The sequence below is a fragment of the Carassius auratus genome, chromosome 18 (genome assembly GCF_003368295.1).
Source record: "Carassius auratus strain Wakin chromosome 18, ASM336829v1, whole genome shotgun sequence".
Taxonomy (NCBI): Eukaryota; Metazoa; Chordata; class Actinopteri; order Cypriniformes; family Cyprinidae; genus Carassius; species Carassius auratus.
This window is the reverse complement of record NC_039260.1, coordinates 24,468,899-24,496,236: the sequence shown is the minus strand read 5'-3', so window position 1 is coordinate 24,496,236 and position 27,338 is coordinate 24,468,899. Positions and strand designations below refer to the sequence as shown.

The following is a 27,338-nucleotide window of genomic DNA, read 5'->3' as shown; positions in this document are numbered from 1 at the left end:
CTATTAAGTTTATGAGATTTGTAAATTATTCCATTCCTTCTGTTAATCACAATTTTTACAGTGTCCCAACTTTTTTGGAATAGGCTTTGTATAATATGCTGAGATTAATTTTGAAAAGAAAACTGCTATGAAATATATCATATTTTGTGAGAAAATGTGACATGCACCAGCAAAGTAGGCACTAATTTTAGAATGAACACTCCAAAGTTAGTAAGAAACAAGTACTGGATTTCATACCGTGTGGTGTAATCAATACAGATCTTAAACGCTCATGTAATCTGAGTCATTTATAGTTACATTTATTCATTTTGCAGATGCTTCTATCTAAAGCCACTTACAGTCTGGGGATACATAAAGTGATTCTTCTTAAAGAGGCAGACAGACATAGGAAGTGATCGTAACACCAAGTTTTAGACATTGTTCAAATAATTACAAACTAGAAAGGAGTAAATAAAGGGGAAGGTCTATTTTTTTTTATTTTTTTTATCACTATAACATTGATTTTATATTTCTAATGCCATGTCACATAATGTTAATATATTGTAAATATACTAATATAAATAATTTTTGGACTTGATGTTTTATCCTAGTAGACAGAAAAGCTGATTGTGAGCCCTGGTACCTTGCTTTATTAGATGGAAGGGGAATTTAAGGAGCTTTAGGTCATTAATTCCAAACATATTACACATTGTTTGCATGCATTTGATTGCATGTGTTTTAAATCAAATCAGATGAATGTATAGTTCTCTAAAATATATGCACATGTCATTGATAAGACAGGGTTAGATTGGATCAGAAGATCTGAATAGAGAGACAGCAGCACTGCTGATAATGAAGTTTAGACACACTCTCTGCTGATGAGCTGGGCTGCATTCATGTATGTTGGGAATAAAAGTGTTAAACAGGAGCAGACGAGACTTTCACAAACCTTTGTACTGCAAGACCTAACACACAGACCACAATATTTTGACAGCTAATGTTTAGATGAATGCACATTATAACACTGTGGGCTGACAACAGCATGACTGAATGCTTCTGCTTTATACTAGTAGTTTTGTAGTAATTTGTTTAACACAAACACCTTGCAGTATTACAAGAAACACTAAAGATATAACAATATGTTTTTAGAAGAAGAAATATGTTGATGGATTTGATGAAATGAGCTCTGTAATACTGAACCTTTCTGTTAGCTGGTTAATTAGCTCACTGCATCCTGCAGTCAGAAGAATCTTAATTATCAGATGTTATTTGTGCATCACAGTATCAAAACAAAGGCACACTGCCATTTACTCTAATCATGATGAATGTCAGCGAGCATGTTTCATGCTGATACAAGCCAGCAGCTCATAAATACAAGAGAAAAACAGGAAAACAGCATCAGGATGAGAAGACATGAAGAACCAGAAATGAAAGAGTGTTGCAGAGGAGATATTCTGCATCACACTGCTGTAATCACTAGATAAGAGGAGATGTGAGATACAGAGAAGCTGTGTTGAAGGAAGATGGCGAACAGCGGAAGATGATTGGATGAGCAGTGAGGAGGCGTGGCCAGAGTCGGAATGATTTGTGCCACAGTTGCTGGAGAGAAAGAGAGAGAGAGAGAGAGTATGTGTGTGTGTTTGAGGGGGTGTATGAGCGCAAGGATAATCACAGAGAGACGGGGCGGTGTGGATCCTGTTCTGCGGCAGCTGCTGGGTTTTTCATCCCATGAGGATCAGTCTCTGCTTAATACCTGGAATGAGCAACGCTTGACACAGCGGAGGACAGAAGAGGGTCGAAGGAGTTAAGCTGTGAACACTTTGCCGGACCTCTGAATCCTGAAGAAAACCTTCCCAACCGAGAGGAACAAAGACGCACAGGTAGATGAAGAAGCATCAAGAAGAAGCAAGGATAAAGGATGTCGAATTTAAGGAGAAAAACTGACTGCAGGTTTTTCAGAAAATGAGAAGCAGGATAAGGGACAGGATGAAGAGAAGATGCATTGTGGCAAAACTGAAGCCAGAACCTTGACTGGCAAAGCAGGACAAGCCTCTGTGTATTAAGAAGCGTGTCGGTTCATCTGTATTCATCTGCTCATTCATGCTGTCTGGGAAACCTTCAGATGATTTGGAGGTCAAGAAAATACTGGATTATTTTGCACGGTCCAGCCATGAGCAGGACTTCTCATTGGTCCCCTAGTAGATGTCCAACAGGACAAGGGTTGTTCATATGTTAGGAGGCCAGAGGCACGAGTGTCAGCGTGCACATGTCAGAAATTAATCCTGTTAAATGTATGGTTGTAAAGAGGTTAACTTCCATGCATCATCTTCCCTAATGAAGCAGCATTAGAGCACCTATGCCATTGTTTGAGGCTCCAAGAGAGGATTAATTTCATTGCAGGAAATTTCTGAAGTTCATGTGAAAGATATTAATTCTGCAGTTTAAAGTGATTAAAGAAGGCCAAGGACTGTAGTATTTTATTGCTACACTTCTTAACGTTTGCCTTGTGGACCAAAGCCCGCTGAGTTTCTATTTAAAAACTGTATACCCTGATTTATCCAAAAAAAAAAAGAAAAAAAAAAAAAAAAAAAATATATATATATATATATATATATATATATATATATATATATATATATATATATATATATATATATATATATATAATAATAATAATAATAATAATAATAATAATAATAGTCATGTTGTAAGGGTTGTGGGCTTGTGCTTTCTAACTTGCCATCTTATCACTTTCCTTATTTTGTGACTTCAGTCTTGTAAAAGTGGGCATCATTTGGCCCCTGGGGGTCCGGGCTGCCCCGGCCCCGGCCCCCAAACCAAAAATGCGTCGCTCTAGTACAGATGAGACCCCGTACCGCCGGAGTCCGTCTCTGGACAGCAAGGGATCGGCGCCTCTGCGCTACAGCGGCGAGTACGAGTACCACAGCTCGCCCTTCATCTTCGGCCTTCGTACCACACCGGGCTCAAAGAAAGCTACAGCCAGCTACACCACGGCACAGGGACGGAAATATGTGGTGTTTTACCTCGACCTGTCCTTCATCTTTCTTCTAGAGCTGCGGCGCTGCAGGATGGCCGAGGGCTGCCTGAGGGCCCTGAGATACGGGATGGTTTTCTTCAATCTGCTCTTCTGGGTGAGTCTGATTCCTCTTCATTTCATCTCTGCTCTTATTCTGTCCAAAACTGCTCTTCTTGAGGAAAATGTCAAAATAGTTCACTCAGTCAGTTCATTATTTACTCATGTTGTCCAAAACATGAATAATAATTAAAATCTTAATCTAAATCTTTCTATAGTGCCTCTGAATGTTACATCTCAAAGTGCTTTACATACACAAGTAAAACAACAACATACATCATATGAAGATTATAAAATAAGCAAGAAAATAAAATATTCATTCAAAACATATAAAACAACAATAATGTTGAATTAATACCAAACATTTGTGTTAACAAAGTTCTAAGGCGAGCTTAAAAAATGCTAAGAGATTTTGCATGACTTTTCTTAATAGGTAAGAAGTTCCATAGTTTTGGAGCTAGTGAAGAAAAAAGCCTGAGCTCCATTGATCTTAAACAGATTGACAGAAGAGTTAACAGACCAGTTTCAGATGAGTGAAGATCTTAGCGAGTTAAAAGTTTAGACAAATATTGAGATACCAGACCATGCAAAACCTTATGAGGAATCATCAGGATTTTAAAATCTACCCTAAACCTAACAGGTAGGTAATGTGAGGACTTCAAGATAGGAGTGATATGATCTGTAATCCTAGTTCTAGTTAAGATTCTAGCTGCCAGAGTTCGCATGACCTGCAATTCGTTTAGGGTAGCCTTTGAAACCCCAGCCAACAAAGCATTGCAATAGTTAATAGGGGAATATTCAGAAGTGTTAATCAGCTTCTCAACAACGGGGAAGGAAAGCATTGGATGTAATCTAGAAATATTTCTAAGATGTTTTAACAGTATTCTGAATATGAGGCTCAAATGTTAGATCACCCCCAGATTTTTTTGTTTTGTCCGATACTTCATGATAGAACCACTGATAGTTAAAATAATCAACCCAGCTTTACACTATTGATGAGCATGATCTCACTGTTTCACTGTAAGGACAGAACATTTTGCGACATCCATTATTTTTTATGATGACACTGCTACGCTTCGGGCGTCCAGATCACATCCCCTCCTCTCTCTCCCACTTCACCTCCTGTCTAATAATGGTCTTATCATAATAAACCAAAACACACACAGACAAAATACACTGAGTCTTGTTTGGTTCGACTGAATCTTAATCAAGCTTATTTCCCTCGTTGCGGATCTTTTGAGGTACATCAGATCTGTAACCTGCCATTTGTATCTAAAATCATGGAAAAGACTGTTGCCTCTCAGCTGCAGTCATTTCTAGCTCGCAACAATCTCTTTGATATTTTTCAGTCTGGTTTTCGAACACGGCACAGTACAGAAATTGCGCTAGTAAAGGTTCTCAATGACCTATTACTTTCTGGCGATTCAGGCAGTTTATCAATTCTATTATAACTTGACCTTAACTCAGCTTTTGATACTATTTGTCATAAGATACTACTCTCTCGCCTTGCAGAAGTTGGCATCTCAGGTTCTGCATTATCTTGGTTCTGCTCATATATCACAGATAGGCAATACTTCATCTCACTGCACAAGTCCAAATCTCCTACTGTCTTGCTCAAACAAGGAGTTCCCCAGGGCTCAGTTCTCGGACCATTATTATTCATCGTCTATTTTCAGCCTCTTGGCCAAATAATTTGTCGTCATGGTTTTAACTACCACTGTTATGCTGATGACATCCAGATATATACAGTCGATCCTTATCTTCATGTGTCAGTGAGTTAAAGGATTGGCTACATTCTAATTTTCTCAGTCTGAACTTGAATAAAACATACATTATAATAATTGGTCCCCCATCTCTAATAAAAAATAAAACAGATTTTTCTAGCTTTGACCTTGGCCCTATATCTAATTTTCCATCAGCTACTTTTAGAAATGTAGGTGTCATTCTAGACCCATTGCTAACCCTGGATGACCACATTACCAAACTCTCCAAAGCTGCTTTTTTTTTCAACTACGTCGAATTGCACAGCTTCTTCCTTTTCTGAGTAGAAAAGATGCGGAATAAAAATTCTGCTGCCAGATTATTAACTTCAACAAAAAAATCTGCTCACATCACCCCTATTTTATTTAAACTTCACTGGTTGCCCGTCTCTATTTGTGTGCAATACAAAAATTATTCTGCTCACCTTTAAGGCACTTAAAGGTCTTGCTCCCTCCTATCCTTCCGACTTACTGTCTTCTTATATACCTTTTCGCACACTCCGGTCTTCTAATTCTGAACTCCTTTCTGTACCTAGGCTCCGCCTATCTTCAATGGGCGGCAGGTCCTTTTCCGTTATTGCACCCAAACTTTGGAATTCACTTCCCCTGGCACTCAGAACAGTCACCACTTGTAGTGAATTCAAGTCAAAACTTAAAATGTATTTGTTTAATCATCACTATCACTAATTTACATGTGTATTTGTCCGTTTTGTTTCCCATTTTTATGTCTTCACAACATAATCTGTATTATATGCAACTGCATTATTTGCAGTATTTGCATTGGGCAAATGTCCAATGAAATTGTTCATTATTATTAATTTTTGTTGCTTTGGTGTACAATGTTCAGTGTCCTTGAGCTCGGGAAAGGCACTATATAAATTAAACATATTATTATTATTATTATTGTTCTGGAGATCTGCCCTCCTGCAAAGTTCAGGTCCAACCCTGATCAAACACACCTGAACCAGCTAATGGAGATCTTCAGGAACACTTCAGGTGTGTTTGATCTGGGTTGGAATGAATCTCCATGGCTCTACATCATGCTCATATGCTCATACTCATACTCATACTCATACTCTTCTATTTTTCATTGTAGTTGTTTTTTTAATTATTCATTTAGAATTCATTTAGAATGTTTGTTGCAACTGTTATGTTCTCACTGCTGTCACACAGTGCATATATTTGAGTAATAATAACCCTTCCTGCTTTAGAAGACTGACAATAAACATGAAGCATAGCGATATCTGCTCACTCTGCTTCTACAGTACATCTGTGTGTGTGTGTGTGTGAGAGAGAGAGAGAGAGAGAATGTGTTGTGCTTGAGTTTTCTGAAGGGACAGCGATGACCGTTAATGACCGTCAAGTTTATCTCGATATAGAGTGAGCACATCATTCCTGAGCTCTGGCTTGACATCGCATGCGATTTATTCGTACAGAGTATGCCGGTGTTACATCCTCTGGACTTAATCGTTTATTATCTATCTTTGCTGTGGTGATGTGTTTGTGCATTGTTCAGTTTCCTTTCTCTCTCTTTCTTTTACTCTGTGCAGTGTTAGGCTAATTGCATGCAGCTGCAGGTGATTATGTGGAGGATTGAGTGTGCTTAAAAGCTGAGGAGGATGGCACGTTGGTCACTTGACATGTGGGCCGTCGCTTGATGTGGTTTGGCGTTGTGAGCTTGCTGTTTGTGCATGTCGCAGAGTTCTGTGGTATTGGTGGATGTCGTTCTGCCTGCTATATCCTGCCCCAGACATTCATCGCATTAGTTGTCTGGCAGTAGCTGTTGTTGGGTTGTTGCTGTTTGAGTGAGAGTTCTTTGTTCTTATGTTTGTTTTGGAAGCCGTAGGGAGGAGGTTGCAATTTGCTTTATAATATCTTGTTTTGGGACAGCTAGGGAGTTAAGGGGAGATTAATATTTTGTTTTGGGGTTTTGTTTTGTTAGGTTAATGTTCAATCGTGTCTTTTTAGTTTTTCTTTTTCTTTGTTGTTTTGGCTATAACCCCTCCTGAAGATTCATGCTTCCTGTTATGTTACTTTGTGAATTAAAAGCTTTCTCTTTTAAATCTAATCTCACTCTGTCGTGTTTAGTGAACTGGGACAGGAGAGGGGTGGGCATAGTCACTAAACTTTCTTCATTTTATTTTTTTTTTACTTTTGCCCAGAATCCCCAACCCTAGACTGGGGAGGACGTGACACCGGCTTTACTTAGCCATGATGTTAAAGCTTTGTTTTAAAACTAGTCTGACCAACTAGCATAATGGGAAATTAGTCTCCGTCTGTAATGATATTAATAACTCCATAATCTTGGGAAGAAGGAGGCGGGAACCGGCGTACAATCAAATGAAACTTTAATGATCTCAAAATAAACACAAAACAGCGCACCAGCCCCTCACAGACGACTAGTGCGCATAAATAAAAAGCAAACACATAAAATATGGCCCAGGCCTGGTCCTCTCTCATCCTTCACGGTCGTCACTCCAGTTTTATATTCTTCCATCTCCTACGTGGGACTCAAGACTGGCGGTGGGGCGCAGGTGCAGCTCAACTCCAATCACTAAACCTGGCCTCACACCTCGTTCCCATGCCTCTCAGCCCCGCCCCACTCGCCACATACCCCCATCGCCCCTTGCAGGCCGGGGGGTACCGAGGTCCTGACTCTCTGTAGTTTGAAAAGAGTAGAGGTGTGACCTCGGCATCCTGCCTAAATTCGCCCATTGGCCTCGACTATCATGGCCTCTGAACAATCCCCATATCTGCTGATTGGCTTCATCACTCTGTCTCCTCTCCACCAGTAAGCTGGTGTGTGTGTGTGTGTGTGTGTGTGTGTGGTGGGCGTTCTGGCGCACTATGGCTGCCGTCGCATCATCAGGTGGATGCTGCACACTGGTGGTGGATGAGGAGATACACCCTGACTATGTAGAGCGCTTTGAGTGCCTAGAAAAGCGCTACATAAAAGGTAAGGTATTATTATTAGTAAAATTTCATATTCAGAGTAGACCAGTCTGCCTTTTTGTAACTGAACACAAGTTATAACCAGCCTTGAAGAACATTAAGACTAGTCTAAGCACTTTATTCAGCTGGTTCCAGAGGTTTAACATGCTAGATTCTTATCCCCGGGTTAATGTCTTTTATTTGCATATTTGTGCTGTCAGACTCATTGATTGGAGGAATGCAGGATCTGACCGGTTTTAGTGTGTATTATCATGTTATATATTGCCCTGTTTTATTAATTCCCTGAATGGACTTTATAAACTACAAATCCGATTCCAAAAAAGTTGAGACACTATACAAATTGTGAATAAAAGCGGAATGCAATTATGAGGTTTCAATATTTTATTCAGAATACAACATAGATGACATATCAAATGTTTAAACTGAGAACATGTATAATTTTTAAGGGAAAAATAAGTTGATTTTAAATTTCATGTCATCAAAACATCTCAAAAAAGTTGGGACAAGGCCATGTTTCCCACTGTGTGGCATCCCCTCTTCTTTTTATAACAGTCTGCAAACGTCTGGGGACTCAGGAGACAAGTGTCTCAAGTTTAGGAATAGGAATGTTGTCCCATTCTTGTCTAATACAGGCTTCTAGTTGCTCAACTGTCTTAGGTCTTCTTTGTCACATCTTCCTCTTTATAATGCACCAAATGTTTTCTATGGGTGAAAGATCTGGACTGTAGGTTGGCCATTTCAGTACTCTTCTTCTGCACGGCCATGATGTTGTAATTGATGCAGTATGTGGTCTGACATTGTCATGTTGGAAAATGCAAGGTCTTCCCTGAAAAAGACAATGTCTGGATGGGAGCATATGTTGTTCTAGAACTTGGATACACCTTTCAGCATTGATGGTGCCTTTCCAGATGTGTAAGCTGCCCATGCCACACACACTCATGCAACCCCATACCATCAGAGATGCAGACTTCTGAACTGAGCGCTGATTTTATTTAACCTTTATTTAACCAGATAAAAACCTCATTGAGATTAAAAATCTCTTTTTCAAGAGTGACCTGGTCAAGACAACAGCATTTACATACAATTTAAAAAAACATACATGACATCAAAAAAACAAATGATATTTAGTCAATGTGTACAAGTTTAGAAACAGTTACATTTTCCAAGTTCATTGAGTTCACGCTTCTTTAGAATAGATTTAAATTCTCCCAATGTCACAAGTTCAGAAAGATTTAGGTCCTTTTGCAGTTCATTCCATGCACGGGGGGCAATGTACTGAAATGCTGCCTTACCCAACTCTGTTCTCACTCTGGGAACCACCATCAGTATGTTCTTCTGAGAACGCAGAGCATACTGTTGTTGGTTTTTTCGCATGTATTTGCAGAAGTAAGATGGGAGGAGCCCAAGAATACATTTATAAATGAAAGTCAACAAATGAGACCACCTGCGAACATACAGGGAAGGAAACTCAGCTGCAGCATACAGTGTACAATGGTGAACACGATTTCCACAGCCAGTCATAAAACGTAAAGCACAATGATAAACAGTGTCCAGCTTTTTTAAAAGATGGTCCGATGAATTCATAAAAAGGAGATCTCCGTAATCCAATAAAGGTAAAAAAGTTGCAGAAATCAAACGTTTCCTTGTATAAACAGAGAAACATTATTTATTTCTGAAAAGAAAACTGAGCTTTAGCTTCAGTTTACGTACAAGATGCTCAATATGCTGTTTAAAGGACAAATTTTCATCAATAACAAAGCCTAAATACTTATAAGAAGAGACCATTTGGATTTCTTTTCCATCAGCTGTTTTTATTTTAGGAAACTGAGAGGGTGGTTGTTTTCTGTTTGAGAAAACCATAACTTTAGATTTGTCAGCATTTAACACTAGTCTCAGCTGATTTAGATGAGACTGAACAACATCAAACGCAGACTGTAAGAAATCAGAGGCTTGTTCAATTGAAGGAGACGAACAATAGATAACTGTGTCATCAGCATAAAAGTGAAAAAAAGCATTTGACACCTTTTTACCGAGATCATTCACATAAATAGGAAACAGCAATGGCCCCAGAACAGAACCCTGGGGTACTCCTTTAGTTATTGAAAGAAAGGAGGAAGACATGCCAACTAGGTGTACACACTGAGTTCTACCTGATAGATAGTTAGAAAACCAGCCAATAGCATTGTCAGACAGACCAATTTTATGAAGCCGATTTAACAGGGTTACATGATCGACGGTGTCAAAGGCCTTTGACAAGTCAATAAACAACACTGTACAGAACTTTTTACAATCAAGAGCTTCAACAATATCATTAACTACTTTAACTGCAGCAGTTATTGTACTGTGTAATTTTCGAAAACCAGATTGATTGTTTGATAAAATTTCATGAGCCTCAATAAATTTTCTAAGCTGTTCTGCAACAATTTTCTCAAAGACCTTTGCCAGGATACATAACTTTGATATCGGCCTATAGTTATTAAGATTGGCCGAGTCCCCTCCTTTCAACAAGGGAAGAACAAAAGCAGACTTCCAGACCATAGGGATGACATTGTTTAAAAGGCTTAAGTTAAAAAGATAAGTCAAAGGTTCAGTTATAAAATCTTTTGACATTTTAAGAAAAAAAGGATCAAGATTGTCTGGACCTGCAGATTTGTCTGTTTCCAGCTCTTTAAGAGCTCTGTAGACCTCTGCCTCAGTCACTGGTCTGAAAACAAATGAGCCTATTGAGGAAGCTAATAGAGGGGGCGATGAAATCCCTTTTTGTTCAAAAGTTTTGGTAGTTGGATTCAGTGTCTCATATAGACAACCTGATGAAACAAAATGTTTGTTAAAACAATTTAGTATTTCAGATGTATCTGTGAGAATAAGTGAATTTTCCATAATGCATGTTAGGAGTTCATTGGTCTGTATGTTTCCGTAGGATGATTTAATAACTTTCCAAAATTTTTTGGGATCATTAAGATTATTTTAGATTTATTGTTGTTTTAGACAAGTAATATTCATATTTGCTCTTTTTAATAAGGGAAGTGCAGCGATTTCTGAGTTGTCTAAAACTCAGCCAGTCAACCTGAGACTTTGTTTTTCTGGCCTTAGCCCAAGCATGATCTCTTTCCTTCAAAAGTTCAGACAGCTCACAGGAGAACCAGGGATTATTGCGACCCTTCACTCTAAATTTGCGAAACGGTGCATGTTTGTTGATAATTTCAGACAAAGCATCATAAAAAAATTTCCAAGCTAGTTCTACATCATTAATAAGAAAAATCTTTTTCCAGTCAGAGATCCACAAGTCATGATAAAAAGCTTGTTCACAGAAATGTTTAAAATCCCGTTTAAACACAATTTGAGGTCTTCTTTTACACAGTGCATATATTTGAGTAATATGGTGACAACATAATGGTCACTTAAATCATTGGCAAATATTCCCACAGCAGTATATTTATGTGGAACATTTGTAAAAATTTGATCAAGGATGGATCTTAAAGCTGTTTAAGATTTGGCCGTGTTGGATCACTGATCAGCTGTGTAAGATTAAAAGAATCACAAATTAGAAAATCCCAGACAAGAAGAATCTCATTAAAATTTAACATTGCTAGCTGTTCAGTCAATAAGGGCAAAGCATCATTTGTTGGTGAAGGAGGTCTGTAACAGCCTACAACTGTGATAGAATGGCCCTCATAAAGTTCTACTTTCAAAGCAAGACATTCAAACTTTTTACTAATAGACAACGATGACAGAACAGTTACCAAAAATCTGTTCCTTACGTAAAGAGCAACACCACCGCCTTTTCTGGGACGGTCACAGCGAAAAACATTGTAACCCCTGATAGCAATGTCATTATCTGTAATTGATTTTGTCAGCCATGTTTCAGACAAAACAAGAATATCAGTGTTCAATCTGTCAACCCAGATTTTTATCAAATCTAATTTAGGGAGAAGACTTCTGACATTTAGATGAGCAATTCCAAAGCCACACTTAGCTTTAAAAACATCAGGAGTACTCAAACATGAAGGTTCTGGACCAGGGTTGGATTCAACATTCCCTGACAGTAAAAGCAGCAATAAAATAACACACTTTTTCTTTACAGAATTGTGTACAGACATAAAATTGATTTTCTTGTGCTTCGTCCAGATGGAAGACCTACTGTAAAAAGTCAGTAACCAGTTGTATGGTTCATACAAGACACGAGTGCACAGTCAGAATATTTTCTGTAACCAGTAAAAGATAGTTTGCAGGACTCCTATTAAAAATCAATTCATTAAAAAAAGAGTGATCCCAGTCAGTGACTTTAGAAGCAGAAAAAACATAAGGACAACTTTGATATCCATGTTTGACTTCTACCTCACATGGACATAGTACAGCCAAAAAGAGGAAAAGAGGAAAAGAGGAAAAATAGATGGATACATGCTGACCTTAGTGGCAGTTTCCATACCGTACAGATCTCAGTTTATCCAAGGCCCAAAATAGCGCTGCAGACTCCAGCGTCAGCACAGGCTCGGTGCGATGTAGCAGGCCCAAGCGTAAGCACAGGCTCGGTGCGATGTAGCAGGCCCAATAGAGTTTTAGCCAGCAACAGAGAATGGTACGGTGGATTGTGTTCACCAACAATGTTTTCTGGAAGTATTCCTGAGCCCATGTTGTGATTTCCATTACAGTATCATTCCTGTATATGATGCAGTGCTGTCTAAGGGCTGAAGATCACGGGCATCCAGTATGGTTTTCCAGCCTTGAATTGGTGATCCTCTGCCCATCTTGACTTCTGAGAGACACTGCCACTCTGAGAGGATCTTTTTATACCAAATCATGTTGCCAACTGACCTAATAAGTTGTAAATTGGTTCTCCAGCTGTTCCTTATATGTACATTTAACTTTTCTGGCCTCTTATTGCTACCTGTCCCAACTTTTTTGGAATGTGTAGCTCTCATGAAATCCAAAATGAGCCAATATTTGGCACGATATTTCAAAATGTCTCACTTTCAACATTTGAAATGTTATCTAAATTGTATTGTGAATAAAATGTTTATGTAAATTATACCATTCCTTTTTTACTCAAAATGTTTACAATGTCCCAACTTTTTTGGACTCGGGTTTGTATAAAGGTAAAAATAAAACTCTCTTTTCTCTACAGTTCTTGTTTTTTTCATCACCACTTGACATATTTCACCTCAAACACTGAAACTACTGTCTATGTAACACACTGTGTTTCCGTGAAGGCACGGAGCAAATTAATATGAAGCTAAGGGTATAACATTAAAGGGGGGGTGAAATGCTATTTCATGCATACTGAGTTTTTTACACTGTTAAAGAGTTGGATTCCCATGCTAAACATGGACAAAGTTTCAAAAATTAAGTTGTACGTTTGAAGGAGTATTTCTGTTCCAAAAATACCTCTTCCGGTTTATCACTCCGGTTTCGAGTATGGCTCTGTGTGACGTTAGATGGAGCAGAATTTCCTTATATGGATCCTGAGGCACTTCTGCCGGAAGAGATCGCTCCCGTATAGCAGAGCACTGAGAGCACAACAGACTTCACTGATCAGAGCGAGAGCGTCACCAAATGTCACAAAAGAAGTGTGTTTTTGGTTGCCAGGGCAAGACAACCCTGCACAGATTACCAAAAGAGAAATAGCATTAAGGGACCAGTGGATGGAGTTTATTTTTACAGAGCATCAACGGAGTTGTGCAAGTGTTTGTGTTTGTTCCCTGCATTTCGAAGATGCTTGTTTTACAAACAAGGCCCAGTTTGACGACGGATTTGCGTATCGTTTATTTCTTAAGGATAATGCAGTCCCAACGAAAAAGGGTCACAATCGTGTGTTGGAACCGCAGGCGGTGAGTAAAACTGCTTAAAATATCTCTGCCTCCTTGTTAGTGCGTCCCCTCCCATGCCGGAGACACGGGTTCGAGCCCCGCTCGGAGCGAGTCGTTGCTGCTGCTGCTCTCGTTCAGTTTCAGCCTCTGGATCTGATTCTGGATCATAAATAAACGGCTGAATCTGACTGTTAGCCACGGTTTGTTTTGGATGATGGGTTTTCCCTCACGGTAATGTCACAGCTTCCAAACGCTCTCAACACAAAAGCCTACTGGCGCTCGTGATTCTTTAGCTCCGCCCACACGTCACGCCTCCAGCTGCTCGTGTTTTTCCGGGAAAAATCAGTACAGACTATCTTTCTCTTATGAATATAATAAAACTAAAGACTTTTTGGAGTTATGAAGGATGCAGTACTACTCTATAGGTACTCAAGATTAACAGGATATTGAGTGAAAACAAGCATTTCACCCCCCCCCCCCCTTTAAAGAACGAGTTAATGTTATTATTGGAGTACAGCATATTATCTCAATAAGCTCTAATGAACTTTAGTGTTAAAAGAAATCTAAATACTGAGAGAAATGGTTAAATGCTTGAACTCTGATGATGTTACAGCACAGTAGACCACTGAAAGGCTCAATACTAAATCTTAGAAAATATGAAAGCCAATCTATGAGTCACCTATGCTTTTAAAGTGTCAGGAAAAAAAAAATGAAAGTGTAGGAAGAAGGAAAATACAAAATCAAAACACTGAGACAGTGGAGGCTCATACTGCAATCTAAATATAGTGATAATTCATGTTGTATGGCCTAAAAAATACAGCATCTTACATTTCTCTCATTAATAAGGCCGCAGTTAGTATCGTCATGGCAACTATTTTTCATTCAGTATTTCCCAGCCGCTCATGTGAGTGCAAGTAAATTTAAACATGTCCATTATAGCATTTGTGCTGCAACAGTTTTATAATCTACAGACCATTCAAGCAATGATTTTTATCCTGGACTATGAATAATTAGCCTGCAGTCATTTCCACTAATATCACTATCTCTCTTTCTTCATCATTCTATGGTCCCTGGGAGATGACATGTTCGGTTCACTTAGTATTGTTGTGGCCACGAGATATTAATTTGAGGAAACAACATATTTTTCTTGTGGCCACGAGTTTAATGCGTAAACAAACCAGCGTGACCATAGCAACCCGGGATTATCAGAGATTTAATCATTAATATTTTATTTTGAATTAAGAAATTATTATATTTTTTATTATAGAAAATATTTCATTATTAAACTATTATATTAACCATAGGTCTTGGCTATTGGACTTTATTATGTACAATAGTCAGCATTCAAATGAAGTTTATCATGAAAAAAAATGTTACATAAAGTGCATAATAATAAAATTACATTTTAAGTCCATTAACTGATGGTCTTTTCCCCATGACATTTGTATATTATTATTATTTTTATTATTAGACTGTTATTATTGGTTATATTTTTTTATATTCATATTTTGCTTAATTTCGATCTCTTTACTTCACATTCTGCATAGTTTTGTAAATAATAACCAATAAAGCTTTGATTATGCTGACTCCAGTATTCAGATGTACTGGTAACAGTGTAATGTTCACAGATAGAAATGAACAATGATTATGTTAACAGATTTGCGATGTTAGCATCATAGCAGGTAAAGTCACCTTCATTTCTAGAGTAGTTTATACAATAGTCTAAGCTTCACAGAAATAGACAGGAAAATAACAGAATCGGTGAAGCAAACTTTAACAGATATGAGACAATTCACATTCAGCAGTGAAGCAGCTGAAGACAATAGAGTCATTATTCAGATCAAATCAGTTCAGTGTTGTTAATCTGAACTGAACCAACAGTGTAAAGTTAATCATTTTTAAACGAGTTAAATTCAGCTATAAAGCAGCGCTAGAAGATCAATACTCAGCAGTATATTTGTTATCTTCTCATTACATATTCTTTCTCTAGATCAATTCAGTCATAGATGCGAGCCTGTTTCTCCCTCGTTCACAATTTAAAACTAAAGGTGACCAGGCTTTTTCTGTGGCAGCTCCTAGGCTCTGGGACAGTCTTCTCCTCCACATAAAATCTTCCTCTTCTATTTCTTTGTTTAAATCCTCTTTGAAAACCCATTTTTATTCTGTATGTTTTAATTCTGTTTGAGGGTGTAAAATTGAATTTGTCCCTTTGTCTGTCTTGATTGGGTATGCTTTTACTTTGTTTTATATTTAAAGAGTTTGGTACCAAAATGCGATAAACTCAATAAAAAATAAAAATAAAAAGTTTCCATCAAAATCAGTTTTGTGTTAATTTGACACAAAATGCTATATTCAATGAGTTATTGGAAAATCAACACCTGGATTTTATGTTATTATAACCTAAAGATACTATGTGAAAGTTTGAAACAGAAAATATCATCTTTCCACTTTCAAAATGGCTTTATTGCGTTTTTGAGTTTTATGTTCTACTGTATATTGTATTTGGAATACGTTCTGATTTTCAGTACAAATGACACTTTCTCATGTGTTGTGTTTGGCCAATATATTCATGTACTTTAACAATATCTTAAAAATGTGCCCAGCAGTGTCTTAGTAGTTTACATTACATTTACATTTACATTTAATCATTTAGCAGACGGTTTTATCCCAAGCGACTTACAAATGAGAACAATTGAAGCAATCAGATCAACAAGAGAACAACAACAGAATACAAGTGCATAGCCGGGTATTTTTTTTTTTAGGAAAAGACAAGAAAAGGAAAAAGTGCTAGTATTAGTTGGTTAAGTGCAGGCGAAAAAGATGAGTCTTTAGATGTTTCTTAAAAATGAGTAAAGACTCGAACTGAGATTGGGAGGTCATTCCACCAGCTGGCCACAGTCCAGGAAAATGTCAGTGAGATTGATTTTGAACCTCTTTGGGATGGCACCACAAGGCGTCGTTCACTTGTAGATCGCAAACTTCTGGAGGGCACATAAGATTGAATTAGTGAGTTTAGGTATGTTGGTGCCGTGCCAGTGGTCGTCTTGTAGTCAAGCATCAGTATCTTGAATTTGATGTACGCAGTTACTGGTAGCCAGTGCTACCTGATGAGAAGAGGAGTAACGTGAGCTTTTTTTGGCTCATTGAAGACAACCCTCGCTGCTGCATTCTGGATCATTTGCAGAGGCTTGACAGTACATGCAGGAAGAGCCAGGAGAGCATTACAATAGTCCAGTCTGGAGAGAACAAGAGCTTGGACTAGAAGTTGGGTTGCTTGCTCTGACAGGAAGGGTCTAATCTTCCTAATGTTGTATAAGGCAAACCTGCAGGAGCGGGTCATTGTAGCAATGTGGTCTGTGAAGCTTAACTGATGATCCATCACAACTCCTAGGTTTCTGGCTGTCCTCAAAGGAGTAATGGTTGATTAACCCAGCTGTATAGAGAAGTTGTGATGAAGCAATGGGTTAGCTGGAATCACCAGGAGTTCTGTCTTTGGTAAGGTTAAGCTGAAGGTGATGGTGATGAAGGTCATTCATCCAGCTAGAGATGTCACTCAGACAGGCTGAAATGCGAGCAGCTACTGTCGGGTCATCTGGTTGGAATGAGAAGTAGAGTTGGGTGTCATCAGCGTAGCAGTGATAAGAAAAGCCATGCTTCTGAATGACAGATCCTAATGACGTCATTTTGCTAGTCGCAGGGCTTCAGTAACCGAGAGCAGAGCAGTCTCAGTTGAGTGGCTGGGTTTGAAGCCAGATTGGTTGCTGTCCAGGAGGTTGTTCTGTACAAGGAACATAGAAAGCTGGCTGAACACAGCTTGCTCAAGTGTCTTTGCAATGAATGGAAGAAGGGATACCGGTCTGTGGTTTTCTAGAAGTGCTGGATTTAGAGATGGTTTCTTGAGCAGTGGGCTTACCCGACCCTGCTTAAAACTGCAGTACGTAACTTTTGTAAAAATACTTTTTTACATATTTGTGAAACCTGTCATTATGTCCTGACAGTAGAATATGAGACAGATAATCTGTGTAAAAATCAAGCTCCTCTGGCTCCTCCCAGTGTCCTATTGCCATTTGCAGAAATACATCGCTCCCGGTAAGAAACAACCAATCAGAGCTGCGGTCCGTAACTTTGTTTGTGTTCAAAATGTAGAAAAATGTATATAATAAGCGAGTACACCATGAATCCATTTTCCAAACCGTGTTTTTAGCTTGTCCTGAATCACTAGGGTGCACCTATAATAAGTGTTTATATTCGGACTATTTTAGATTGCTTCGGGGATACCGCGGCGGAGTAACCCAGTACCTTTGTGATTCTTCATAGACATAAACAGAGAGAAGTAGTTCCGGCTACGATGTTCTTCCACATGACGCAAGTAGTTCTGTTTATTAACCGCTTGAGCGTCAAAAGTTACCTACCGCAGCTTTAAATGCTGAGGGAAATGTTCCAGAGTGAAGAGAGGAGTTGACAATGTGAGTAAGCGAAGGAATGACTGAAGAAGAGATCTCTTGAAGGAGGTGAGTGGGGATCAGATCAAGTGGACAAGTAGTAGGATGATTGGACAGGATAATTTTGGAGACATCCATCTCTGAGAGTGGGGAGAAGGAGGATAAAGAGTGTGCATCAGTCATTGTGAAGTTGTCCCCAGTCTGCGGTCTGGAGAATTGGTCACTGATGGATCTTGTCTTATTTGTGAAGAAAGCTGCAAAGTCGTCCGCTGTAAGAGTCGATGGAGGAGGTGGATTAAGAAAAGAAGAGAAAGTCTTGAAGAGTGTCCGAGCGTCACAGCAGCTGTAGTTCAAACTGAATCCAACTATATGAAGCATGTATTTGCCATATGGTACCAAAACTGGTTTTTGTTAAATTATTGTAAAGTTTTGAATGAAGTGCTTCATTTTGCAAAAGATCTGAGATGTTCTGATACTTGTTTGTGGATGTGTTAAATGTTTAGTGTTTTGACAAAATGAGCCTTGTTTTTAAAATTGTGTCTAATCAATAGAAAAAACTAACCCTAACCCTAAGTACATAAATATATTGACCAAACACAACACAAGAGAAAAGTACTGCAGATTCATGAAAATGTTCATTTCACACCACCTAAATATACAGTAATAAGGACTTTATCAATGATTTTTTTGACTTTTTGTCTGGAATTATGTCAAACTATGACACGGTTTTAATAATTGGCGACTTTAATATACATGTTTGATGTCCTATGAAGCCACTAGTCAACGATTTTTTAAAGGTTATTGACTCATTTAATTTGGTCCAGTGTGTGACAGATCCTACACATGAGCATGGACACACATTAGATCTTGTTTTACCATGTGGTTTGCAATGTTGTAATTTGTGAAGCGTCTTTTTCAGATCACATACTTGTTTTTTTTAAGATCTCTCTCCCTTATTCCAAACTGAGTGGACCAGCTTGGCGATGTCGTCAAGTCAAGTCAAGTCAAGTCACCTTTATTTATATAGCACTTTAAAGAAAATACATTGCGTCAAAGAAATGAACAACATTCATTAGGAAAACAGTGTCTCAATAATGCAAAATGATAGTTAAAGGCAGTTCATCATTGAATTCAGTGATGTCATCTCTGTTCAGTTGAAATAGTGTCTGTTTTTATTTGCAATCAAGTCAATGATATCACTGTAGATGAAGTGTCCCCAACTAAGCAAGCCAGAGGCGACAGCGGCAAGGAACCGAAACTCCATCGGTGACAGAATGGAGAAAAAAACCTTGGGAGAAACCAGGCTCAGTTGGGGTCAGTTCTCCTCTGACCAGACGAAACCAGTAGTTCAATTCCAGACTGCAGCAAAGTCAGATTGTGCAGAAGAATCATCTGTTTCCTGTGGTCTGTCCTGGTGGTCACCTGAGACAAGGTCTAGTTGTCCTGGTGCAGGAAGTCCCCACCTAACCTCGTCAGGTGGAGAACTTGTTGTTATAGGGGAATTAGGAAGGGGAAGATAAGGGCAGATGTAAAACCCCCAAAGGGAACGAGTAGATACTCAAGTATTGCTCTGATCTGGACAAATGCACTGATGCCTTGTCTGGATCATATCCCGTAGGCCTTGCCTACCTTCCTTTGACCCGCGATTCCTCCTACACCTACCCGCAGGTGAGTGAGGTGTGCGAGCTGCGACACTAGCCTTCTGTACCAGGACCCCTATGTTATTCAGGCTCATACCTGGACCTTCTTGGAAAGAAGGATTTGAAGGCTGTTGAGCGCACCCTTGCCTCCCTGAACTTCTCGACCGTCATCTCAGTGGAGGTACAGAACAGTTCATAAGGCAAAACTGGAGCATCAAGAAGAAAAGCCCTTTGCTTTCTTCCTGATATCTGCCAGGTTCACCCACCTGCCTAGTAGCATTGAGAGCTTCATCTTTGGTGTGGCACATCTCAGCTACCTCATCAGGAGAAAAGCCCTCACCCTTATCAGGTCTTTCAGCAGATAAGCTTGATATGCCTGGAACACCACCATCATATGCAATGAAGCCACAGCCAGACCTGCGTATGCCCTGCCCTTTAAGCGAGATGTATCCTGAAGGGGCTGAGATCGCAAGAAGGAAGTATTAAGAGAGCTTCACCCATAGAGAGATAGCTAGCCAGCATCTCCTCTATAAGAGGCATCCTCTACTAGCTGTTTTTTTTTTTTTGTATTGCATAGATATTGGCATAACTCATATACTAGAATCGATGGATGCATGAGGAAAATGGTCTCTTCCATCTTTTCTATAGAGATCAGGTGGAAATGGAGGGCTCACCTGAGCTGGAAGGCTAGGGTCAGAAAAATAATGCTCATCAAGACAACCTCGTGGCATCCCCTTCTTAACCTGCTGAGATAACCTCCAACAGCTCATCATACACAGAGCAGAAGGATTGAGAAAGCGCAGCCTGTTCCCTTCAAGGACATCACGTGGGTGCTCTTCGCTCAAACAAAAAAAAACAGAGATTGTGTGTGTCATCAGGTTTCAAATATCGATGACATAGATGCACACATCCTATAAACGTTTTGCCAGTGCTTGCCATGATATAATAAAGATTGCTCTTACCATGTTAAAAATGCACACTTCAAACAAAACAGTCAGTAAAGATGAAGAGAATGACGTGTTCTCCAGGTGAATATTTATCCCTTCGTTGCACCGGTAGGGATGTCATGGGCCCTCGCCAGCCAACGTGTTGTTAGTGTTTTTTCAATGTATGCTTCACACATGGGTCACGATGAGGTGTTCCCCATAGCAAAAGGGATAGTTAAGTGATGGTTCAAATAGATTTTCAGTCATCTAGATTATTGTAGCAAGCTTTTATAAAAAAAAAAAATAAATAAAAAAATATATATATATATATATATATATATATATATATATATATAAAACGTATATATATATATATATATATATATATATATATATATATATATATATATATATATATATATATAACATGTATATATATATCAGGCTTTTTGTTTATTGAAGATGTTTTTTCTACTTCATATCTTATTGGCTCTCTCACTAACTGTGTTCACTGGGTGTATCAGTATTTGACCTTTGAATCTCTGTTGCTGTAAATGGTGATTGCAGTGTGAAATGAATCTCAGTTACAGATGAAAGGACAGTGATGTAGTGTATGAGCCCATTACACGTCTGTAATGACAAACACAAATACATAATGAAGCAGTAGCAGCACTCAGATTCGGAGACAGAGAATAAACTCACATCACAAATCCATGTCCAAAGATATAGTCTGATCTGGAATCATTTGATTGCTTTATCATTTATTAACACAACACAATCAGAAAGCACATGAGTGAAAGTCATTCGCGGAGGGGTCGGGTGGATTAGGGTAATTTTTTGGTCATAAATGGGTGCCTGATAAAACTGCAATGACTGATCCATGTTCACTGATTCTACTGAGATTGAGGAGTCACGTGCCGATTTGGGTTGATTTGGGAGGGGTCTGAGCCGGTCGGCCCTGATGGCAGGATACGCTATCTGTTGCCAGGGACAATGCCATCAGAACTTCACAGAGGCGTGACTAAACATTTCAGAGCGCTTTCATTTTTGCGCATTTATTTTGTCGGCGGAACAGATCGAGACGGATCTACGAATACGAGAAAGAAAAGGAAGAAAGTAAAGCAATGCGAAAACATAAGGCAAAAGAAAGGGGACCTTACAGGAACAAGCTCACACCAAGCGCAAAACAGCGGTGTTTGGAGAAGCTCTCAGGCAGCTCCCTGCAGCGGCACAGAGACCTGAACAATTTACCTCAGTGCACACATATGGACATTGGGAATTATATTGTTTACAATGTAAGTCACTTTGCATTCACGCTGTTAATGGCTTAATCTAACCCGGACATTTACATCTCGCAATCACACATTTAACTACCCTAGCTAACCCAGAACTGGTTTGTCCATTTTGCAGCCCCCCCCAAAAAAAAAACCTGGTACAGTATGTGTCATTGGGTTAAAATCTAATTATAACTAAACATACACAGCTTTAGCCTACATCAAAATATGTTGGAAACGTTCGTATACATTGAACATCTCGTTACAATCTAGTGTTCAGTCGCAGTTAATTACTTTGTCATTTTGGTCAAGAAGTGCATTCTAAATGCAATGTAATTACAATACACTAAAACGCATGTGAATAAACTTACTTTGGCCAGTACAAAACTGTTTTCATCACCTGCTGTAGATGGACCCAGCCACAGCAGAAAGCCTCGTAACTTTCCAAAGACTTGTGACTTTTAAACTCCTGCATTGTGTAGTAACTTAACCGAAAACAATATAATTCCCAATGTCCATATGTGTGCGTGGAGGTAAATGGTCCAGGTCTCTGTGCCGCTTGAGAGCTTCTCCAAATACCGCTGTTTTGCGCTTGGTGTAACCTAAAAAAACTGTATTCCATTGTTCCTATGTTTTCCATATGTATCGTGTGAGGTACTGCAGCAGTTTTTAACGCAACAGTAACTTCCAGGCATGGTAAAACAGTGCAGAATTGCGAGAACCTCCTCTTAACAACACATGTAAACAATCCTGTTTCGCCGCCGGTATCATTCGCTGTCGCTGTCATTCTGTTGTACTGGTGAGCTTCTGTCACGAAAACAAATTCCTCGTATGTGTGTAAACATACCTGGCAATAAAGCTCATTCTGATTCTGATTCCAACATGGCGGAGACCGTGATATCGAGGGAGGGGCTTTGTGCTATGACGACAACTTCTCATTCTCATATTGAGATATTTAAAAGTCTATACTTCAGCGTTATGTGCCTTAAACTACTATGTACATTGTTCCATAAATGAAGCATTTAATACAGTGTGCTAATTGTGTACACATTTTGTCATCTTGAGAATTCTTGTGAGATGGGCTTTGCTCCGGGTTGGTTTTGGATACACAAAGGGCTGAGGATAGATTCATAGCCAGGATAAAGAGTGTGATTATCTGAGTTCAGAAACTGTGAAGTGATCAGAGCGTGATTTACCAGCACCTCACACATATACCTTTTAACATTAATGAAAAGACAGACACAGGTTTGGAGTCATTAGAGTAATTTCCATCCAAACACTCTGACTAGTTGACACTACAGCAGCAGATTTGGCCATTATATGTGAAGGACATTTATTGCATGAACCTCACATTAACATTTACATATATTAAGTTCTTACAATAAAGCAGCTTAAGAAATTAATAGCAGAGCCAACAGTATTGAGGTCACAGCACAGTTGATCATCTTATTCCTATGTTATTATTCCTATATACAAATGATGACTGACGGTGATCAGTTAAAGAAGGTTATTTCCTAATTACTCTGCTGGTGAATATAAGGATTTTAGCATAATTGTTCGCTTCAAGTTTCAGTTGTAATTTAAAAATGTCACCCGTCATGGAAACTAGTGACAAGTCGACAGTACAACTTACGAGCAAAATGAGAAAGAAGCATTTTTTTTTTTTCAAAATTGGTGATTTTCGGTTTTTTGCAGAATCTGTTAGTTGAGATCACGAAGAAGCCTCTCCGTGTTTGAGATAGCAGTATTGGTATATTTAAAAGCGTACATTTTGAGGTTGAAATCGGCTAGTTTTTAGGAGATTCTAGCACGCAGTAGGGGCATGTGTGTATTTCCATACTGGATAAGCCGGCTTTTGTTTCTTTTGTTATTGCCCCCGGCCTCCGAGGGAAGCGTGGCTACTTACTATGCAGCGCTCTGGCCGGCTGTATACGAATGTATTGGACCGGTGTAAGACGAGTTGGACCGTAAGATATCAGAGGCTATATCGATAGCAACATTTGATGGGGATAAAGACAGATAAATGGGGAAAATCCGTGATTTTGACTGTAAATGCTACACGAGGAGAAAGGTAGCCAGAAGCTTTCTCCAGACATTATGTACAACATACGGCTGGATTCTTTAGCTGCGGAAAAAGAGTGGCAGGACATGCAAATTATTGGACATTTTTAGGCAAACAGACGCACAGTGCAAAACTTTGGAGATGGTTACTTATTTCATTGAAGGCAACGAGATCTGCAAGTTTCCATAAACATCAAAGTTTGTCATTTTGTGTTCATTCTATGAACACATACACATTATCTCATGTTTAGTCCATGTTTAGACCTTACGTTAGTTACTTGCATTTACACGTTACGTTAAGTGTTTCCCGCGTGAGGTAATTTTTTGTTGTACGTTGCCATGGTGTTCACGCGTGCACAAAACTACTATGGTCCTTCAGCATTTCACAGACACACTGTGAAATGACTGGTTACATGAGCCTAAGCTCTTTTGAATAAAATCCATGCAAAAGTTAATATCAGATCATTTTAGAATACAGTATAGGATGTACCGAATATTCTTCAGTTTTATGCAAAACAGAAATATGAAGAATAGAATATCAGACCTCTGTCATATGGCCAAAAATAAATGCAAAAAAATAAAATAAAAGCTTTTTGCATAGTTGTCTTTGACACATGGAAACTGTAACAGTGCATTTTACAAGGTAACACGATGTAACCTTGCTCTCACTCGAAATGTGTCCCCATATTAAGTCCTTGAATTTTAGTTTATCATAGTTGATCATAACTAGAGATGAAATGGCATGAAAATTTCATTTCATGATTATAGTGACCAAAATGATCACGGTTATCACAGAATCCTGTTCAAAAAGTCCTAATTCTACACAATGAAATCAATTCACCAAGTTTTATGTAGAAAACCAGCAAATAACAAATAAAAGTAGCATCAATATGTACTTTTTGTTTACCTAAACATTAAAATAATAACATTTAAAATGATGGCCAGATTTTAAAGGAGTGTCTTGCAACGTTATTTACAATGCACAAGTTCAAATAGAGTTTTGACAAAACAGGTTTTATAAAAAGATAAAACTCACATATTTCAGTCTCTAAATCATTTTTATAAAAGTCAAAAAAGATAAATTACTGACATTTACAATGCACATTATCCATTATTATTAATAGTATGCGGTCAAATTTTTCCCATTGTGTCTGTCTTTACTATGCAAACATGCAGCTTTAAAGGGGGGAGCTTTACAGGGGGTATGGCTTATGTAAATGAGATGTAATTAGATGTAAATGAGCCCTATTGTCACTCCCAGCAGTGAGAACAGGTGAGAACTAAACAATCTTTAGAGGCTATTTTCTGCTTTTTGAGCTTTTTTGAGTAACTACATTCAAATGGCCACAACTTCCCCAAATATGATCAGATTTCCATGTGTTACACATCGTTGGAAAGCTTGGAGACTACACTTTCAGAATCTGTGAATAACTCAAAATGCCCCAGAACCGACTTGTGTCCCTCCCTACTTTCCGTGATAGGTCACAAATATCTAGCAAATCAGAATTCATTACAGTCAAAGGGAAATGTCTGCCTAACAGTCAACTTTTTAATTTAAGACAAACACACACACACACACACACACACACATGCATGCACACAAAGCTGATCTGGTGGATGAAGCAGTTTAGAGTTAAATTTCAATATGAACTCATTTGAAGGATATATGAGAAGAACTGGATTTAATTGTTATTATTATTATTATTATTATTATTATCTTGTGAATTAAGGGCACATGCTTGAGTACGGGTCAATCTGGCATCTTAAAGGACTGAAACAGACCCTTTTCAAAAAATATTTTAAAGAAGACAACAGATATTGAGTCACCATGGTGTTCTGCTGCACTTTACATCCATCGTACTGACAGACTGCGTTTTAATGAGCCAGAGCAATGTTTTATACATACAAGCACAACTCTGTTGAATAATAAGTGTGTACAAGCCTGTTATTGTATAGTTTTGAGTGTGTTGTTCTCTCTCTCAGCTGGGCGGCTGTGGGATTCTGGGAGTGGGAGTTTGGCTTTCCATCACGCAGGGAAACTTCGCCACGCTCTCCTCGTCTCTACCATCGCTCTCCGCCGCCAATCTGCTCATCGCTGTGGGAAGCATCATCATGGTGATTGGCTGCCTGGGCTGTGTGGGTGCGGTCAAAGAGAACCGGCCATTACTCCTGAGCGTAAGTAAATCAAACATACTAGCATGCTTAAAGAGGAAGGAGCAAACTAAACACCCTGTTTGAGTCAGTACAGTACATATACAAATCAGAAGCATAAGAAATACTGTTTCATAAGGTGATGTGTTTGATGTTATTCATTTGAACCACAATTTTACTTTCTGCTCATTGTTCAGATAATAAGATGTAGCAATTGAGTGGCAATATTGACGTTGATCACAGTTTGATGGCTCCTGTGATAGAGGCACTAGGAGGAATTCGTATTAGCACCTGTGGGTAAAGTTTATTAGCATCAAGAACAGGTAAACATGAACACGTCTGTGAGGATTCAACCCAGCATTTCTGCTGTGAGCTGACAGGACAGCAAGATTATTTACAAAAGCTAATTGCTATAATGTCTTGATGTTAATAAGGATTAACAAGAAAAATTGAGAGGTATGATTTCTACCAGCTTACATGACAGCACAGTATTATAAGCTATAGTATTTAGATCAATCAAACATGACTGTACTGAATACGTCACCATTCGCTGTTACACTGGGGCAACAGTACAGGGGCCTGTACCATGAAGCTGGATTAGCTGGCTAGCCAGTTAAATTTCAGGTTAGTTTGCAACAATCCTGGGTTTTAGGTACCACGTAAGCGGCTTGGCTTTTAGCAGCATTCATTGCCATAGTAACTTTTACTCCACGGCTGACCTGCTCCGGGGCAGATTATGTCCTGGGTTAAAGATCTCAAACTGAAGTTGGACCAATCAGATGCGAGAGAAGTGACACATGTCTGACACAAATCACTCCCCCAGTTTATCTTGCTCCAGATTAAAGGTCACTAATGCTAAAAAAAAAAAAAAAAAAAAACAACCAGAAATCTGGCTTTAATGATAATTACTGAGTCATTTTATGATTTATATAATTATTGTGATTCATATTATTATTATTTATCTTTTACACACAAGCAATTTTAGTTTAACAGTTATTTATCAAATTATAAATCATTTATTTTAAATAAATATAAATATATACAGATCATGTAATATAAATAAGCTGTATTATCAAAAGATTGCACTATTTAAAAAAAAAAAAATCTGACCTTACATGTTCGAGTCTATCACTATATATTTTCAAACGTGTAAACAAATTTAACAAGTTTGACTTGTCACTGCACTGATAGAGCAAGATAATTTATTTAATTTGTCTTCCTTAATTTTTCATATGATGTTAAATTTGTCATA

The 27,338-nt window shown here is 38.6% G+C and overlaps 1 protein-coding gene across 2 annotated transcripts in view; it reads left to right on the top strand.

Moving 5' to 3' along the window:
- Nucleotides 1-2,701: 2,701 nt before the first annotated feature.
- The window catches only part of LOC113118737 (tetraspanin-4-like), a 47,157-nt gene continuing 22,520 nt past the window's right edge, over nucleotides 2,702-27,338 (top strand). The window contains exons 1-2 of one of the 2 annotated variants that reach the window (XM_026288146.1): nucleotides 2,702-3,131; nucleotides 25,919-26,110. In XM_026288146.1, coding sequence (XP_026143931.1) covers nucleotides 2,823-3,131; nucleotides 25,919-26,110 — 501 coding nt within the window. In that variant the 5' untranslated portion in view covers nucleotides 2,702-2,822. Of the gene's footprint in view, nucleotides 3,132-21,844; nucleotides 21,896-25,918; nucleotides 26,111-27,338 lie in introns of those variants that run through there. The other variant, XM_026288147.1, reaches the window with a different exon arrangement.